At 39.3% G+C, this 20,071-nt stretch overlaps 1 protein-coding gene across 2 annotated transcripts in view; it reads right to left on the bottom strand.

The window, feature by feature from the left end:
- The window catches only part of LOC110988139 (uncharacterized), a 41,984-nt gene extending 22,296 nt beyond the window's left edge, over nt 1-19,688 (bottom strand). Inside the window, exons 1-14 of one of the 2 annotated variants that reach the window (XM_087143343.1) lie at nt 19,313-19,688; nt 14,001-14,117; nt 13,192-13,533; nt 11,775-11,891; nt 10,810-11,160; nt 9,946-10,062; nt 9,083-9,196; nt 8,651-8,767; nt 6,951-7,298; nt 6,215-6,331; nt 3,200-3,589; nt 2,080-2,190; nt 1,075-1,188; nt 523-870 (exon numbers count right to left, since the gene is read on the bottom strand). In XM_087143343.1, coding sequence (XP_086999469.1) covers nt 523-870; nt 1,075-1,188; nt 2,080-2,190; nt 3,200-3,589; nt 6,215-6,331; nt 6,951-7,298; nt 8,651-8,767; nt 9,083-9,196; nt 9,946-10,062; nt 10,810-11,160; nt 11,775-11,891; nt 13,192-13,533; nt 14,001-14,117; nt 19,313-19,400 — 2,791 coding nt within the window. In that variant the 5' untranslated portion in view covers nt 19,401-19,688. Of the gene's footprint in view, nt 1-522; nt 871-1,074; nt 1,189-2,079; nt 2,191-3,199; nt 3,590-6,204; nt 6,332-6,950; nt 7,299-8,650; nt 8,768-9,082; nt 9,197-9,945; nt 10,063-10,809; nt 11,161-11,774; nt 11,892-13,191; nt 13,534-14,000; nt 14,118-19,312 lie in introns of those variants that run through there. The other variant, XM_087143344.1, reaches the window with a different exon arrangement.
- Between the last annotated feature and the right edge of the window lie 383 nt (nt 19,689-20,071).

Raw genomic sequence — 20,071 nt, 5'->3', positions numbered from 1 at the left:
GAAACATCCACCAATATTTGTTTCTCATTACACTAATTTGTGGCGACCGTTTTGAGGGCAGAAGAAGGGCAAATTTGCCACACAAGAAATACGTTCCCATAATTGGGAAAGAGCCTACCGTACACGAAGATACTTATTACCTTTCCAGAGAAAAAAAACAATTGTCTAAGAAGCGAGCCAGAGAAACAAAAACATTAAATTTACCTTTTTTATTAATGATATCATCAATGACATTCCCTCTCCCAAAAGGTCATTTGATGTTATACCTCCCGATCGAGAAAGTGCAAAAATACAAACTTCAGGTAACTGAGTTGCTAAATAATGAAACAAAAATACAAGACTTTCAGTTGTGTTTTTTAAACAAGACACTTTTTGTTAGTTCATCCTGATGTTTGGTAGAATTCCAGGACTTCGCAGTTGGAACTGTTCCTTTTTAGGACTTCAGCCAAGCACTGATATCATATATAGACCGAACCAATTCAACGAATGCAGCAATGTTCACATGGAACGAGGTCTACTTGCCATTGAATGGAACACTGATGACTGATGCACGAAATCCTCGATCATTTACACTGTCGTCACTTGTAAATCTCAGCCACATTACATTGTCATTGGAAAGGAGATCAGGGGGCGTTCTTGTCCAGCTCCATCTGAAAAATGCCTTTTCTGCGCTTCTGTTACCATCCCCAGCTTGGAAAATATCCTTCCTGTGCTCGGTGCTAAAGTCAGAAAATATCAATCGAATCCTTCGGTCTTCTTCTGTGTTAATGATCCAGGTAAAATCCTCATTGTTCCGATACCATTGCCAATTATATTGACTAGATTCTATCCGGCCTTTTTCAGTTGCTCCAATGTAGTAGCTCTTTTGTCCTAAAATTACGCAAAAAACAACAAAAGACACTGTCTACTCGCTAGCACGTTTCAACAGGCAAATGTACAAACATAGGTATAACACGTATACAAGTCAGTAAACTACGAATAGACAAAGTAAACAGGAAAATAAATTCTTATGGCAATGTTACTCTTTGAAGTCGTGTCACTAAAACATCTAAGCTATTTTTTTTCTTTTTTTACCACAGTTGTGTTCATCGGTTCCATTGGGACATTCTTCATATTTGTTACAAAGCGAAGATCTAGATAAGCAATGTGACAGACCACAATCAAATCTCCCGGGAAGACACGGATATTCTATGAAAAACAGAGAAACAAAGAAGTTAACCCTAAGGTTAAGATGTGTTCACCTCTTGTGTTTATCAATCGCCCCATATGGACGTTGTCCACTTAACACTCTTGACTACTTGTAGTTGAGAAAGCAAAATAATAGGGAACAAATAAAGTAAATCAAGACGCACAAATAGAAACAAATGCCTTCATCGTCATAAATACGTGAGAGGTTTTGTGTCTGTATGTGTTTTCATGATTCTGCGTCCTGATAATCTCCGCGAAAATTAACACGCAAATAAGGGTTCTTGCTTGTTTCAACACATACTATCGGACGATATAGAGCTCCAGTTTGTGAAATCCCAAAAACATGATATTTGAAATCAGGAATATCCGCCACAGTAGTTTGTTCTGTATTTGCAGCATGTATCGAATGGGATAAGTTGTGGAGTTTCTGCAGTCTTAGCCTGTTCAGAATACACAGCAACACATTCTTATTTGACACTTTCAAGTGGTAATTTGATAAAGTGGCGTATCTTGGTGTCAGGGGTACATTCAAAAGTGAATGCAGTTTCAGGCTTATCCAAAGCCTTACTAATAGTCCCTACATTGCTACTTTTTTCTTGATATTGTTTTTAAGGGTTTGTTTGCTAATATTTGATAAATATAACGATTACTTTCTTACCTACATAGCTATTACGTTTTCTTTGTTAAAAAAACCGCCGTGGGGAGGTACGTATGAACAAGCACGTATGAACTGCCCCAAAATAGCACAAGAACACTATTTTATCTGCTATACTGGAAATACCAAAGAATGCATTAAAAAGTTTCCTTACAACAGTTGACACATTGCGCCCCCCCCCACACACACCTTACACATTAATAAGCTCTTAAAAGAAAGGTTGACTGTGCTCTCACCACAATTTAGCTCGTCCTCTCTATCGAAGCAATCTTTACGGTTATCGCACCTCAGCCATCCACCAATACACACGGAATGTCCACACTCAAACTGGTAAGGGGCACAGGATGCTAAATTGAAAGAAAAATATATCTATAATTTAGTTATATATACTGTACGTTGTGCTTCAGGGGGATAGGAAGACAGAAAAAGAAATTCAAACTCTTTAGGCTTTGGTAAAAAGTCGTTTTGACTCACAGAGAGCAAGCAACGCTTTTTCGGACCGAAAACAGAACCGTCCACAAACTGTCCGCAGAATGTTCAATAATCTCACCAATGCAACTAACCCTCTTATGTTTTATAATTCATTAATTAAAAAAAATAGCTCACATAACAATTACGATCTTAGAAATCCATTTTTAACACATGAAATGATCCTAACTCAACTGGAAGAAACTCGAGTAAGACTATGTTGGTTGTCTTTATACCTAGTGTCATGGGCGTCGCAACGGCAGAATTGGGAGATATCAAAAAACGGATGAATTGGAAGTAATTAAAGGGGGAATAAAACGACGACTAGCATGAGAGACTATCTAACCTGTTGGATACCATCTCGAGAAATTGGTCCCTTTTACCACCCTGCAAGACATTATACATCTTCAAATATCTTCAAATAGTGACGACTCATGTCTTAGGAGAGGGGGAAATGGACTGTATCCAAACGACAGTGCTATCCATTTCATCGGTAAAGTACGTTTCAGCCCCCTCCCCGTCCAAAAAAGCTTTGGTACCATTTCTAGAATGCCAGCACTATGAATCCACGGAAAAAATTATTAAAACAAAATTAAAACCGTAACATGTATAAAAGCAACTTACCACGCTGCCCCCCCGGTTTTATGCGGAAGTATCTTCGTTAACAGCCCTGGAGCAATTTTTCAAATCTCATTTTCTTCTGTGCTAATTGCACTAAAACCACTTTGAGAATAGCTGTGTTTCTGATCATTAACAACTGCTGTATTCCATATTTGTTCAGTTCAACTTAAATGTCAATGCATATAGAAGTGTATGACAGCGAGTTGTCTATAACATACAGTGTCAATGTTTCCCCTGCTTACAAAAAGAAACTAAGCACAACAGTACCGTTAGAAGGGACACTGGTTGCTGTTAAGGACATTCTCAGCGGCCTACTCGAACTCGAAAGTTTTCTCGTTTCCAGTCTTAGCCACAATGAACTTCCATTGGAGAGGAGGTCAGGCGCGTCGTGTAAGTTCGTGTAGTGTCTCCATTTGAAGAACACATTTTCGTTGTTCAGGCTGTCGTTTCCGTTGCCTACCTCCAGATTAACGTCGTGGTAGTAGTAGTAGTAGTAGTAGTTGAGGTAGAACGAAGAGAACTCGATAAGAATCCTTCGATTTTCGTCGGTTTGGATGAACCAAGTAATGTCAAGATTAGCTGGTAATTTTCTCGGGAATGCTGGCGATGTAATCTGGATGGTTTCATCCGCGGGAATGTATATCCAAGGTTCTCTTCCTGTGGGGTAATACAAAGGTGAAGTCAGTACCACCTTGGCACTAGGCATCCCACAGGATTACCTTCCAGCTGATGTTTCATATTTGGTCCACATAGTTTTGAATGGCATGTCATTGACTAATTTCAAATGATCGGACGGAGGTTTTTCGCCAGCCATTGTGATGAGAAGCTAAGTCGCTTTGAATAAACAGTATGCTCCGGAATTACCGAAACGTCTGCAATTCCATTGTTTCAAAAATATACAAAGGCGTTTACTGTGGGCTTCACAAAACACGAAAATCATCCCAAATTTTGAGTATTTAAAACAGCGTTAAAAGATCAACATCATCAGAATTCTCCTAATATAGGCAAATGAATCGAAATTAAAAATAAGCGAACATCGGGATATTGATTTCCAGAGAATGGCTACTAACACTGTGCATTATGGATCTTCAGCCCAATTACAGACATAACTTTGGAGGGGGGTGCGACGAAAGTTACCAAATAAAGATGATCCTTGTAAACAAAATGCCCAAATAATTTTTTAAGGACTGTTCTCCTATATTAAAAAGTTCAAATCGTGAAAAGATTTCTTAATTTTTCCTGAACTGCTTTAACATTTTCTTGCCCACTGGGAAATAAATTACAGCTGTGAGGTAACACTAGGGAGTTCTATGAAAACCCTCTATCTTGAGAGAATCTTGACAGTTTGGAGCAATATCGCGCAATCCAAAATTGAGGATAGACACGAATTGGTGAAAAGATTGATATTTCGCTGATAAAGTAACTGGAGAAATTGTCTTTAAAATTTTTCTCCAAAAGGACGGCTGCTTACGGAGACCCTAAAGGGACATGAGTTGAAGGCAAACTTGGAATACAAAAATAATTTCAGTTTGTACTTTGTGCGTACGAAATCATTTCGTGCGCTGAAAATAATTCATTTCGTTTGCTCGAAATCATTTTGTTTGCTCGAAATCATTTCGTGCGCTCGAAATAAATTATTTTGTCTGTTCGAATCATTTAGTGCGCTTGAAATAAATTATGTCGTTTGCTAGAAATCATTTTGTGCGCTCGAAATAAATTATTTATAGAGTTCATTGATGGAATATGGGGATGTCTGGCAGCTTATGCCATAAGGCACGGTAAAGGCAGAAGAATCTTAGCTAAATTAATCGAAAAGCTGGGTGACAAGCTACTTCTGTTTGCCAAACAAGGGGGACAAAATTCAAGTTTAGTTTATTTGTTTCCATGTCTTAAATGTAAGTTAAATATTCACACGAATTTAATGTCAAAAGAAATGATAAGGGAATTTCAGATGAGAAGCAAATTCTTGCACAAGATCTGGAACCCGTTTCTAATTACTTAGATAACAAGTTACACTCAGTTAAACAGCTGAAATGGTCAGTAATTTAAATTCCCGGTATTTTCAAGCAGACCTTGTGGCATCCTCGTCCCAATAGTTTCAATTGAAAGGAGGTGGTCCACTCAATTGTACAATGACTAGTTTCTGTACACTATCGGATAAAAGTAAAGCAATACTCAACGAGAAAGGGGTCCAAGTTGTGAATTACTTCACTTGTATACTGTTTTGCTTAAAAGGTGCAAATTTTTTTAGTATATTTCGGCAGTATATTGTTGAGTGTTTACCATTAACTTTGGAACTAGTTTTCTTTTTGACTTTTTACATACATGTATGTAATCGCGGACATGAGTATGTTGTGTTCTTTCATATTTATCTTTCACTAACTTTCAAATTCACAACAAGTATCCAGCAGCTGGATTCGAACTCACGACGCTATGCTTTCTTCCACAAGCCCTAACCATATGCCACATGCCTCCATGCTTAAATTGCTTTGTGCACGGGCAAATCATCTCACGCATTCTAAAACAGACACCTTGAAAAAGGAGTTTCTCGCTTTGGGGAACAAAAAAAGAAATTAAGTTCATTTAGTTAATGAATTAAGTACGTATTTACATGTCAACTGCCAGAGATGTCCTCTTTTAAAGGAAGAATGACTGCATTGCCTATTCAAAGTGTCCACTGTCAAGTGAATCCTGTTCGCTTACTGGTAGACGTAATTTATTTAGAGCACATGAAATGATTTTGGGCGTACGAAATGACTTCGAGCAAACGAAATGATTTTGAACTAACGAAATGAATTAATTCGAGCCCACGAAAAAGTTTAATTTGAGTGCACGAAATGATTTCGAGCACACGGAAAAATTATTTCGAGCGCGCGAAATGATTTGGAGTGCTCGAAATGAGTTTGAGCACACGAAATACCCTGGTAATTTATTATGAGCGCACGAAATGATTTCGTGCGCACGAAATAAAAAGTGAAATTATTTTTGTATTCTGAGTTTGTTCCTTTAGAGCCTCCGTATTTGCTACTACTTTATTTCGTTCACAATGCTCAGCAATTACTTTTCATTATCAGTAAATCTTTATGTATGTTTACTCAAAAAGAAAATGATGCATTGAAGGAAGTTTTTTCGCTTAAAAATTCTGATATTTCGTGTTCAGATGGAACTAGCTTAGTTAAGCAAAGCAGTGAAAAGCCTCAACGAAAGCCTCCAACTTTCCAACTCATTAACGCATCGGGGTATTTGCAGTACTACATTTGGTTTATTTATACTTGCTATTACCGCAATCCAATTCGTCGACGCCATTGTTGCAATCGTTGATATTGTCGCATTTCCAGGCGATGTCTATGCAGACAGAGTGCCCACAGTCAAATTGATCCATAGTGCAATTCAGGGTTTCTGAATTCAGAGTTTAAAAATATGTTGGCTTATTTTATAAATGTAGATACTCGATAATTATCTTCTTCGTCCAAAATAACCTACGACAGTTGCTATGTAATAGACAAGCGCTGCTCTTTACATGAAGAACGTGAATATCTCTGAAAAATAACGTATACAAACTTCGAATGGACTCCAGTGAAAGACATCTTCCTTTTCTTTTTCTTAATCTGAGTCTATCGATAACAATCCCGTTGGCATTTCGGAGTATTACAGAGTTTTGCTAAAAATGGTGTTCTCTCCCGCGGTGAATTCTAGATTTTTCATCAGGGCAAATGTGCTCTGTAGAAGAATCAGCGGCATGAAAGTATATGAACAAACAGATTTTTCTAAATTCCACAGCGGTACGATAATATAAATAGTTCATCACTCGTGACAAGTGTATGTTACAGAGGATTGTCTTCCTGGTTGCTGGAAAGTTGCAAGCTGTTGGCACAGTACTTATAAGGTGAACAGGCTGTGACTATCAAAACTATTGTGTTTATTTATGGCATTGTTTTTTTTATATTTAATTGAAGTTTCATACTCGTCTGAAAGTTATTGCTACATAGACACAATTCATGCAATAGTGTGTGCATACCTGACCTTGGGACGCTTTTGGCCAACAAACTAAACCCGTCGTAGGTTTGACTTCCATCCGAGGTAAAGCGGAGCCACATCGCATTTCCACTTGAAAGGAGGTCAGGGGGTCGCCTAATCCAGCTCCAACTGAAAAACGGATCAACTGAGCTACTGTTGCCGTCTCCAACTTGAATAATGTCCATTTGGTGTTCCGTTTCAAACCTGTAAAACATTATCCGAATTTTCCGGTCCTCTTCCGTTTGAATAATCCAAGTGATATTGTAATTATTTTGATAATTTCTGTAATACGAAGATGACTCTATGTGAACTTGATCGGTAGCTCCGATGTAAACCATCTTCAGAGGACCTATCACAGTAAGATAGACACACCCAAAAAGAACAATAATGAATACTTATTTATCACTGCAAGGTTAAACACATTAATATCAACAGACGCAGGATGTGGTCGCGACTTCTCTTGTAATCAGCTGTTGCTGATACCTGTGGTCTAGACATGAAGCAGAAGGCGACAGGCTGACGTTATGTTTCTGCTTAATCGAGATAAATGATGCAGTGAAATATTTCATATTTGTGCGGTGCATGGCCTAGTACGTGAAAAGCCACTCCGTCTCAGATTTTGAGACCATTACGTCATAACTAAACCAAACTTTTACATTTTGCCCACATACTTCAAAAATAATCGCGTAATGGGACGTGCCTCATTCAAAACTGAATAAACAAACTAAGTTGGGTTATCAGCTATTCAATTTGGACATTATCATACGATTATTTATTTTTAATTATGAAAATGCAGAGCATTAGGAAGGTAATTAAGTGTCCTCAATAATGTTTTCAGTGAATTCATCCTGGTTGAAAACCTACGTACCGAATCAAGTCTTCCAAGGGATGACATCATGGCAACTTAACGGTAAGTTCTCCATGTCAATTTGGAAATCACCGATTCGATTTTTTTTTTCAAAAAGGCGTGGTCTTTCGGGAACCAGGCATGCGCGTGAGTCAGCCTATAGGCTAGTACTGGTCATGCACTGTTGATATACAGAACCAACTCCAATTAAGTTGTTAGTACGGTTATCACTGCTTCTAAACAGTTATTCACAAAATCTATATTAATTAAAATGTTAAAAAGATTTGAAGTTAGGGGTATGCAAGATTTACGAGCGAATCTCTTCAAATTTCTCCTAAAGGTCTCATTCGGGGTATTAGTCTGATTACTTTGTTATCCATTCCCCGCTGATGGTATTGACTTCCCAAATCTGTTTTACACCCGTTTCAGGCAGGCGTTCTAGAGTGCTCGGATCGACCGAATTAAATTTTGGTTTCAGACGAACTTAATACACACATTTGCTCATGGCAAGAGCAATGTCTGAAACCAAGTTACTCTGGTGCCCTTCTGCGCGCCTTGAAGTGCCGATCTTTCGCCTGCTAGCAGGCTTGGTCGCTCCTAACTGTTTCAGACGTCGATTTTTCGCCGTACTTAATTCAAAATTTGCTTTTAATTTGGTTTGGCGCGACTTTAGAATGCCTGTCTGAAATGGGTATCTGTTTCAAAATAACAATCCAAAACGACATCTTGGGAAGACAAGCACCGTGTAAGAATCTTTTTCATGGAAATAAAGAAGACTTGTGTTTCCCCTTAGAGGTACAAATGACTTGCACTATATATGCGGAATGGTATTTGATAATCACAAAGTCATTTACCACAGTCAAGTTCATCAGTTCGGTCGGGACAGTTTCCATAACCATTGCACTGCAAATCACCGATGATACAGCTCGAGTCATTGCAGACAAAAGCTCCCAGCGGGCATTTCACATTACCTAACACAACAACACAACCAAACATTTTAAATTACAAACATTTTGAACCTTCAAATAACTGTAACCAATAAAATGGTATAGGATAGAAACTTGTTGAAACATGAATAACAAACCATCGCACAGTTCTCAAGTTTTTGTTCGGAAAGATGTTTTTCCTAGTATAACTAAAAGTAAATATCTTGCTTAATTTTCTTTTGGCTCTGTGTGGATTGCTTACACCAAAACAACAGCTTAATTATATGATATGGATGTAAGGAAGGAAGGTACTCGACTAATACATGTTGATGGGGTTTGTCTTCTTTCTCATTAACTTACCACAGTTGCGTTCATCCATCCCATTCGTACAATGAACAACACCATCACAGTACCGTTGTGGCTGAAGACAAACACCTTGGCCACAATGAAACTCGCTCGGACGGCAAGGATAGTCTGTGCAGTGTTGAGAATTAGTGAGTGTTTCGGATCGGATCAAGTTGGATAGAATGGGATTAGACCAGAGGGATCGGGAGAAAACATGGATTTTGGGCAAATTTCAGTGTAGTCGATTGCCAAGGAGTTCAATTGAGTGCAAATTCAGTAAGAAATAACGTGTGTTGTAAGCATTAGTGATAAAATGAGCACCGGCAGAACGCTGTCAGAAACTTGTAGCCGAACAGATGTCCAGGCTTTAAGGATGCCGGTATAAGTAAATAAAGGTAAAGCTCACAGTAATTGACATTATGCGATTCGGAATTCTTCACTGTAGCATACTTTGTTGGTGTCTGACAGGTCTGTGCCAGCTTTTTGTGATTTTATGATTCGATGACACTGTAAAACCCAAGAACGTTTAACACGTTATAAACCAAACACATTAAAGAGTTGAACACGCAGTGCCTTAAACGAGAACATGCTTAATTAACATATAAAGAGTTTATCATTAAGACATTAATCAAATGCCAACAGTGGCTTAAAACATGAATCCATTAGCTTCCGCCAATACCTTTTTGTGCCGAAGAAATTCAAATTTCATGTTGTAAGTGGTTAATTTCAACTGATAAGCCTATTAATTATTATATTTGATTTGCAGTTGTGCTTCTGATTGAGCCCTTGACTCGCACCCCGTTGCCCATTGCGAAATTAGGTTTTTGGGGTTTGATATAATGAAACAATAACATTCCAAGGCTTTTAACAATGTTTACCGCAATTTAATTCATCGCGTCCATCGTAGCAATCTTTTATTCTGTCACATCTCATCCATTTTCCAATGCATGCATTATGTCCACAATCAAACTCCATATCAGGAGAACATTTAGAGCCTGGAAAGAAACAGGTACACGCAGTGAGAATATGATTAGTGTTGAGATTCAGATACAAACGGAAACATTAGTCTACGCGTAGATCTAGCAATGTGGAACGTCAACTAATTCCAGCTAAAGAAATTTTTTGGTAGGATCAATCTTGTGCTGGGGTTAGTGGGACTTTCAAACCCTTTAATTATTAAGAGACGGGGAGTTTTTGATCATCTAACGGCCGAGGCGGATTCGTTCGTTACCCGAACTTTGCATGCATGTAAAAACATTCCTTATAAAAAGTCAATTTGAAATGCCGTTTTGTTGCTACGGTCACTGGGAATTGTAGGCCACATGCCTGCCAGCCCTTGCGCATTTAGCACGGCAGTGGAAAACAGTACACTTTGGCTAAATACGTCAAAACAACTACAAAGAGTGACTAAAACTCCTAATGGCTCGGCTCATGAAAACAAAGCACTGTGGCGATATTCGAGAAAATGTTGAGGGACAAAAACCGTCCAGGCTCTTTTAGGGTTAAGATCATGATGTTTGTCGTTGTTGCACGAGTCTGGTTGCATAAATGTTTGACATTTAAAACTTTTTAGTAAAATATGTGTTTTTTGTGTAGACTTATGTCGTTGTTTTTTTTTCAATCAAAGACAGCTGAAGAAAAATTACTGAAATGAAAAGTAAGCACATGTCTCTTTGGTGTTGCTGAAATGGTATTAAATAAATCGACGTTAGGAAGTTCAGATTTCAGGAACAAAATATTACCAGTAACAGGGATGCTGTGTAGTGACAAAGAAAACCCGTAGCCGTAATCTGACTGAGAATATGCATTGAAGTGAAGCCACATCAAACTTCCATTAGACAACAAATCGTGTGCAGCCCGATGATGGTGCGAATCAAAAAAACCACTCTGGTAGTTAACGCTGTCATTTCCGTCACCTGCCCTGAGACGGCTGTTTGACAGGTGTATCATAGTAAACCTGATGCGAATCCGGTGGCTATCTTCAGTCTGGATTATCCATGTGGTGTCAACATAGTCTGGAGAGGTACTTGGAAAAGCCGGCGATGTTACCACGGCTGTTTCGTTAGCGCCAAGGATGAGTGCACCATGACGTCCTATGGAGAAACGTAAACAGTACATCACTTAAAAAAAAAAAAAACTTCCATGGAACTTGACACTGACCTCGTTTGCATTCCCGCCCAATTTTTGTCTTCGGGACGATTATTTGCATGCGCGCATAATTATAAATTTATCAGTTCTCCACTACCATCAAACCATTCTTCACACACACAGCGCCTTGCTTTGAAGTAGTGAATAACAAAATTGATTTCAAGTAATACGGTGTCGTACAAATTTTCCTTAACAATAATACACTTAACACGTTGAATTTTAGCAACACAAACACGGCTTACACGCTAAATATTTTGACAAATCGTATCAACCTGAATTGTTTATGATGTCTTAAATCACAACTGGATGGTCTGGTCATAATTTGAGGCATTTGGATTTCATCGAAAAGAATTCCATTCTTTCAGCTTTGCATTTATTTCGCTTTCCGTTTTCATTTCTTATTTGAAACAACTCTTTAAGTCTTTTCAAATCAGAAATAGAAAGAGTAATCTAAACACCACGATTTTGGTATCCATTGGCACCAATCATTTCAGAACAAATAAAGCCATTCTAATAAGGAGAATCATCGAAGAAGAGTGCACAATTTCTTCATTCTTACCACAGTTGACTTCGTCGAGGCCATTGACGCAGTCGTCAAAAGAGTCGCATATCCAGTCAGCATTAATGCAGACAGAATGTCCACAGTCAAACTCGTTTTCTCTACATATCAAAGTTTCTGTAGGGTTTATTCATGAAAATAAATCTAACAAATATAGCATTCAAAGACAAGCACAATGTTTCACAAGTCATCGAGACGCAGAGTTGAATTAAAATTACTACATTAACTTTTTGTCACGCAATTTCGAGTAGTTAATTGCGTCTGAGACCAACCTGTTGATGAAATGACCACTATTCATTAAAACCTTAGGCAGAGCGCCCTCCGTCAACAAATGAAGGCCATTTTTAATTTTTAAAAAAAATTTTTTATTATTTTTTTTCGGCCAAATGCGAAGACCTTACATCTAATCCTACCTCCCCCGATGCTGAAAAACCTGGTTTAGTCGCCTTGGCTGGTATCAGTTTCACCAGAGCCAGCCTCTTGCTAAGTCCCATGGGAATACATAGTAATCTCTCTGTCACGTGGCCCTAGGGGTTATTTACACAAAGGCTGCCTTGGCCAGCCAGAGCCTGCCATATATCAATTGTCGGTCTCCCTGGTGTGTCTCTGGGCTGTCTAGACAGCTGTCTGGGTTGTTTCATGTTGTAGGGGGTGTCACATTTTTGTTGACTTGGTGCCCCCCTGTACTGGATAAAAAGGTGCTGTGACCTTATTCTGACCTTTTTTTCTCGTTTTTTTTATTGGTAGGCATCAGCAGACACCCAGGGACACCCTCAAATCAATCTAAATGCCATAAAGGGTATTTGGGTCTGGGGGACATGATTTTAAGTGGCCTTCACAATTTGACTGACAGCGCGCAATAATCAAAAAAATATCACGTCGGTGCATTAACTGCAGAGAGTAGATGAAAGTACCAAGCACGGTTAGATCTCTTAAACTTCTTTTTTCTGATAGCCATTACATTACCATAGCTCTACAATCAACATGAACCTCCCCCACAAATATTCTGTAGGTTCCCTCAACTATAAGAGCCAACTTAGAGGTACCCAGAAAGGGTATGAGTCCCATGACCAGTAAAGGTATAAGCGAACAACGCAACGCAGAGCTATATACAGAAGCCAGTTGGTGCCAATTTGAACTATGCAAAAATATTGTTACTGCGAAATAACGCAATAACATTGCAAAATAACGCATCCTACCCGTGTTTTACACGAGTAACCGAGCGGACTTACCCCAAATACCTGTCGAACTATTAATTTCACAAAGCTATTGCGTTATTTTGCAATGTTATTGCGTTATTTTGCAATACTGTTGCATTACTTTGCAATACTGTTGCGTGATTTCGCCATAAAAGGATATTTTTAAAATTGGCACTAACGGGCTTCCGTAGCTATGTATATCAGGATTTCACACATACCGGTGACTGAAACACTTGTTGCCGATAAACTGAATCCGCGCTCATAGAACCGAGTGCTAAAATATGTCAGCCACATCGTGTTCCCGCTGGAAAGTAGGTCAGGGGGTCGCCTCACCCAGTTCCATGTGAAAAATGGGCTGTCCGTAGTGATATTGCCATCTCCAGCCTGAAACATGTTCGACCTATGCTGAGTTTTAAAATCTTGAAAAGTGATACGAATTCTCCGGTTATCTTCTGTTTGGATGATCCATGTGTAGTTTCGAACTCCTCCCGATTGGTAATATGGATATCCGGGCGGTGATATCTTAACTTGTTCGTTAACTCCTATGTAAAACGTCCAATCTGTCACAATAACGGTGAATCAAAATCAAAAAGAGTTGTACTTTTTGGTCTTTCTGAATGCGGTGCAATCTTAAATGTTAAAGATGTTAATGCTAATGTTAAAGATAAACCACAAAGCACAGTTATAGGCTTAACGAAGTCCATTAGTAATTCCTAAACATCACCATTATTGTATAAATGTTTTCAAGGCGACAATGAACACACGGACAAAGCTTTTCAAAGGATTACAGTGCCCTGTAGCGGTTTGCTGAAGTCACTGAGCAGCTCTCCATTACACCATACTTCTGAAATTGAAAAGTTGGCAATATGACTCGATATGCAAGCCGTTATACCAAAAATTGGGATTTTTTACCGCGTTGCCGGACAAAAGAGCTTTCTTGAATTTTATAGCAACGCAACCATTCAGCAGTGTTGTAGTCGAGACCACTTAATTTAATAAATTTAATTAAATGACATCTTTAAATTACCGCAGTTTCGTTCGTCGCTCCAATCGCCACAGTCTGCATAACCATCACATCTCCAGTCATCCTTATAGCAGTACGAATCTCTGCAACTAGATTCCCCCGGGGAGCACAGCAAAGGACCTTCAATGGAAACAAAACAAGACGATTGCTAAGCAGGTTTAGCCTTAATCACCAGGGAATACCGATATGTTGTGACGGACTTACTTAACTCCAAAAATAACAAAACAGAAAATGACACAGCAAGCTAAGTGGGTTAAACTGAAGCTTAATGTAAACAAAACGCAATTAAATTGCATAAATACCCAACTCTCCACTATCTCAAATAGGGATACCTGTCTGCAGGAGCAGTACCAGGGTTAACACCTAATTAAAGGTTGATTTACGTGGACGGACGTTGTTAAATAAGTCTAACAGCCTATGTAAAATCAATTGAAAGTGGATGATTGAAGGCTTTCAGAGTTAGGATTGCGTGACATTTTGCACTCGACAATCATGGTCTGTTTTCACGAAGAGACAAAATGCATACAAGACCCTGCTTTTTTTGCGAACAAGCAAATGTTTGTTTACAAAAATAAACAATCTTAATTGATCCCTGTAAATATGATTGTGTTTCTGTGTGTCATTTGAAGATCTGATCTTTCTAAAGGTTTTTTTTATTCAAAGGAAAGTAGGTCTTCAGGAAATCATCGTTTGCAAAAGAGACCAACTTTAAATGGATTTACTAGGAACCTGTATTTCACTCTCCGGATAGACTTTTGTCTTTTTATTATAAAGGTGGCGTAATGTTTATCTTCACTGGCATGCCCATGGCCTCCAGGTAACGTGATCCTGGATTGATCTAAAAATGTACTGTTAGTGCCCAAGCAGTTTGATATGTCCCCACAGCGTCTAGGTCTCTCATCCGCAAGAAAGCTTGGCGGAGCAGAGTTTGGCGGACTGTTGGATGTTTTGGGGCTTCCAGCACGCGCGACCAGAATCTGCCAAGAGCTTGCCTTGCCGTAGGCCTATAATGATCCTGGCATTTACCTGGCTATAAAGGACTCTTGTGAAGGAGATAATAGACCGATTGCTCCTGCTAAGTCATGTGACATATAGTGGGTATTAAATATCAACAAACGTGGTACACCAAAAGCAACGTGTTTCATAAGTATCTGTTTTACCAAAAATAAAGCAGACGGTAGGTACCGCACCAAGATTACTGATGTGCCAGGTACTGTACCGCAACTTGGCTGTATATATATTGTTTGTAAACAGCATTCAAAATACACATTAGGTCACGCGATTTACTGGACGCAATCAGTCTTTGTTCAATGTTTGCTTTACGACGCAGTGGCCGTCATTACTTCGGTTCAATTGAGCTATAATGAATTGGTATTTGTAGACCGATTCGGTGATAAGAATCAGGAGCTGTTACTGCGGTGCCCCCGCGGGCATGTACAGATGATATGCGCATTGAAATACTTCCTCAGCCAATGGGAGTGCACTTCTAACCAAAATCACGCCAGCGTCAAGTTTAGGAATGAAGGGACACCCGCAACCAATGGCTTCGGGGCGTTTCCAATTGTTCTGATGTTGGACCATCTTGGGGCATTATAATTAACAATCGCAATCCTGATGATTTAATGTCAACAGCCGTTTGGTACAACTGAAGATCGCCGCCTTACAAACTGGGTTCCTTGCGTGTGAGGGGGGGGATAAGGTCCCGTTAACCACCATTGGTTATCGCCATTGTCGGTGGTTGTACTGCATGCCTGCGTATATATGTTTATGCTAGCCGCGATAAAGTGTTTTCATATACTTGTGTCTTCTGACTGTTTGCCCCCCCCACCTTCTGAAAATCCTAAATCCGCCCTTGAATTGAAGTTTAATTGTTCTGCAACGTTTATTCGTGTTCCGTTCTGCATTGAGTAGACGACAATGGGTACAGCTTTCCAACCTCGATCATATAAAAACGCACTTTTTTAACTTCTAGAGGCAGTTTCCAGGTATACATTATACCTAAGACAGGCCTTCTCATGGGTAGGCTTAAGTGGTTTCACTGGTGAAAACCGTCACGTGACTGGTCTCAAACGCGACAGCAAAAAAGCGACGACACCAGAAGCGTATTTGAGCTTGGAACCAGGGGTGGAGAATTATGGGGGATCACTTGCCCGGCCATGAAAAAAAAATTGTGTGTGGGGGGGGTGCGAACACCATATGAAACTAATGGATGTAGTTCATAATTTAGATGTACGTGTTATGCAATCCAGCAGAAATTTTAATCTCAGCGGCGTATTCATAGTTTTATTGGGATAAAATCTTTCTTTTGAGTGCTACTGAGCACATGTTGATTGATGGGTAGTGCGAAATATACTTCACAATTCGTTTCAATTTTTATCACCACGAAAAGATAACAGGGATGATTCAATAATATAGCCCGCCCTGCCCAAAAGTAAGGAGAAACCCCCCTCCCTTAAAGGGTTTATGGAGGACACCATTTTGAAATGTGTCCATTTCAGTCGAACAAATCAAATGTTACCCAAAAACGGGTGAGTATATTTTGAAGCTTAGTGAAATGTAGGGTAAGGTGGTTTGTGTTTAAATTAACAATTAGTGGACTGTAGTTTGAACTCGCTTGGCAAGCGCAATAGGCATGAATGCTTTGACCATGACCGACAAGTTGACGTGAAGCGCGTGTACGGACATCGATAAGCATGTAATTACGTACGACTGTTTGACGTACTGCTTGAGTGAAGAAAAACAATACAATTTATCAACCAAGCTGATTTGAAAGTCACACTTTTTGACATTTAGAAATTCATATTTCAGCCGGCGCAGATCAGGAGACCCAAAAAGATAAAAAATCAAAATCATAAAAAATAATTAAGTAAGTGCACCGTGCAATAACAAGTTGAACAACGTAAGTCATGTATAATGTTTTATCATTGTTTGCACTTGTCCGCAAATTCCAAGATTTAAAACTCCGCCCCCACATGGAAAATTCCTGAATTTGTCCCTGTTCATCAGGCTTTAACAAATTTTCAAATAGGTTTCCCTTTTTCTTTGCTAAAAGATGGAGACAGTCCGGTTTGCGACACTGAAACCACTTTCGGCTCAAGTCAGTATTCTAAAGCTCAGTCGGTCTTAAACATACACGTTTAAGTACAATATAGAAGCAGTCACAACCCTAAAACCGACCCGCGTTGAGGAATGTCTGGACTACTCAATATAACCAAATTGTCTTACAAAAGAAGAAAAATGCGTCATGTTCGATATAAACTGTGATATTCTTGTTTGCTACCATAACCAGCCATTCCTCATACTTTGAAAAGGCCTCCGTGGAAGTTGAACTTGCAGGGAATAATATTAATTTACAGTCGAACAACAAAATGTCGACTTAGTGCTGATCCAGGAGGAAGCTTTGAGACAAGGAAAACCATATCTTAATAGCCAATTGCTAAATTCAAATTATACATAGCCCCAAAAAGATTTGCGAGAAGTAATCTTGGATATTTTTCCTACGGTCCATTGTGGGTAGGTAATAGTTTATTGGTTGGTAGAATAGGCAGGCTATCATATGCTAGTTATGCGTACTGGGTTCAGTTTTAGAACATGAAAGTGTTTTTCTCAGTGGAACCCCATCATGCCTATGCATTACAAGAAGGCTGACTCCGTAGACTCCGTAAGACACTGGTGAAATTAAGAGCGTGTATGGCAATGGATGATTTGCCTCCCGGATGCTCATATCTTCTTTTACGAAGTTGTCAATACTGTCCTCGAACTTTGATGTTTATTTCAAGTGGTGCTTTATTGCCACACGCGACAAAAGCAGGTCAAACGTGCAACCTTTGACCAGCGTTGATTCCTTTGTAAATCGCGTGTTATTATTTCACATATTGGTTAAGGCAAGGCAGCAGAATTTTCATCACGTACGGCTTCATAAACTGTGAGGACTCAATGCAGCTCAATAGAAAACGGACACGCCACTATACGATCCGGAGTATCAGAAGCGTGCGAGCATAGTTGAGGAATTCGGACCCAACATTGTCTAGCGACTATAACAATTTCATCATGAACGTACAAAATCACGTACACAGGTCAAACGAAGTTTTCAAATTCCACAGTAGACGTTATTAGAGAGTATTCAACAGTTCATTTCATACACATTTAGGACAAAAACCCCAACGTGAGAGAATAAAGAGAAGCGGTGGGCATCGGCATCCTATGCGGGAGGGGCACCAGCTCTGTACACCAGGGGCATGTTGATGTCATAAGGCGTCAGAAAATGGTATATTACCGTTTGCGTGTTCTTACCGGTATCTGCCTACCCCATAGTCTACAAATCAGAATGGGGCGCCTTTTGTTTTGGTTAGAACTGTGTATGGCCAACAAAACACCTCACAGAAGCTAACCTTCAATACATGATTTTAATTTTTTCAGACCAATCTACAATCTACCGACGTCCCCAGTTTCTGCTTAGGCCTATGTCGCTTGCACGTTCAAGCAGCATTGACGTCGTTTTATCAGGTCACGTGATAATGATATTATTTCCCCGCCAGAGTGGGAAAATAACGAAAGTTTAAATATCGGCAGCAAACAAGGCAGCCGTTGCTGTTACCGTTGAAGTCTATGGCGAAATTATTTTTCAATCGCTATTTTGGAATTTGTAACAGTAACTATAAATTTGCCATAGAGATTTTTAATGGCAAAATCTTCATTGATAGACTAAACTGTGGCAATACTTTATTTTTTCTCGTGAGCGTTTTCATCGGCAGAATTGAACTCACCAACCCACCGAATTAAACACCTCCAGTGCAGGATTCCACCAAAATCTCCTTAAACTGCTTTTAGAGATACCAAGTGAAAGAAAAGTTTCATTTGGATCTGGGGAAGCTTTTTTCTTGCAAATGTGATCAATGAGAGCAATTTGTATTGAAGTTTTCGGCCGATAAAGAGATTTGTGTGATCTGCAAACTGTGATCTAAAAACAGCTCAAAAATTATGTCATCGTTTCACAATCGAGCCGAGTATGTATAGTCTGGTATCGTTGCTAGATTGTGGTTTGGTCCCCGACCTGGTAAAAGGGCCGCGGTGTCTTAATACAACCAGGTGTCAGTAGTTTTACAACTGACGATGTGTCCATTATCTCCGATAATTTCTGCAAAATTATGCAAGGTGCAGTAAAATGCATTTGCTATTTCAGAATCAACAAAATAAAAAATATCAAAGCTAGTGCATTTTCCCCTTCACCAACTATACAGCGGACAGTATTAACATCATGTTTATGTCAAAGTCTCCAACTATAAAGGGGAATGATTCATACATACAAGCTTTACCTTCACTAGTTTGCGATCGTGCATAGCCAAAGGCCACGAGAAACGAGAGGGTCCACAGCAACACCCGGCATCCAACTCGGCAGCCCATATTGCTAAGATCTGAGCACGATGTTCCTTTTTATCTAAAGAAGCTTGAATCATCCACTAACAAAATAGACGAAATTGGTTGGCTAGTCTATCATCACTGGTATTAGGAGCTGAAACGTGTTCTTCCAATGAATACTCTTTTCTGTTGAAAAATCAAACTTCAGTATGCTGTTTTTCTCCACTAACTATTTTTCCTATGCTACTGGTTTGCAAAACTGGTCGTGTAATTACAGTACCGTTCGGGTCTACCTAAATCACTACAAGCGTTTCATCAACTCGTAAAAATATGTACATAAATAGTACCAGTGGTATTTATCTTGTATTTGTACGCCCGTGACAATGGTGTTTCAGTAGTTATCGCAGGGGAAAACCTTTAAAGTTCCAGAGATCAGTTGCCTCCCGGATGCTCATATCTTCTGTCAATATGCTGTGTATGTCAACCTGTAGAACTTTGGTCTTTTGTTCGAGTGCTGCTCTGCGGAACATTGTGTCCAATCATTTCAGGGCATAAAGGTTTCCGATACCATTTTTCGTACGGAAAAAAAGTAACCATTCAAGCTATAATTATACTACAAGTCACTTTGGACCATTGCATTATCATGAAGCTGCGAATCAGTATGAAGCTGCCAATAAATAACCCATAATTAATATACCAAAAATACCCAGTAATAA

The sequence above is a fragment of the Acanthaster planci genome, linkage group LG11 (genome assembly GCF_054643075.1).
Source record: "Acanthaster planci isolate LZ-2023a linkage group LG11, COTS_SCS, whole genome shotgun sequence".
Classification (NCBI taxonomy): Eukaryota; Metazoa; Echinodermata; class Asteroidea; order Valvatida; family Acanthasteridae; genus Acanthaster; species Acanthaster planci.
The sequence above is the reverse complement of the archived record's forward strand: the minus strand, read 5'-3'. Positions and strand labels throughout refer to the sequence as shown.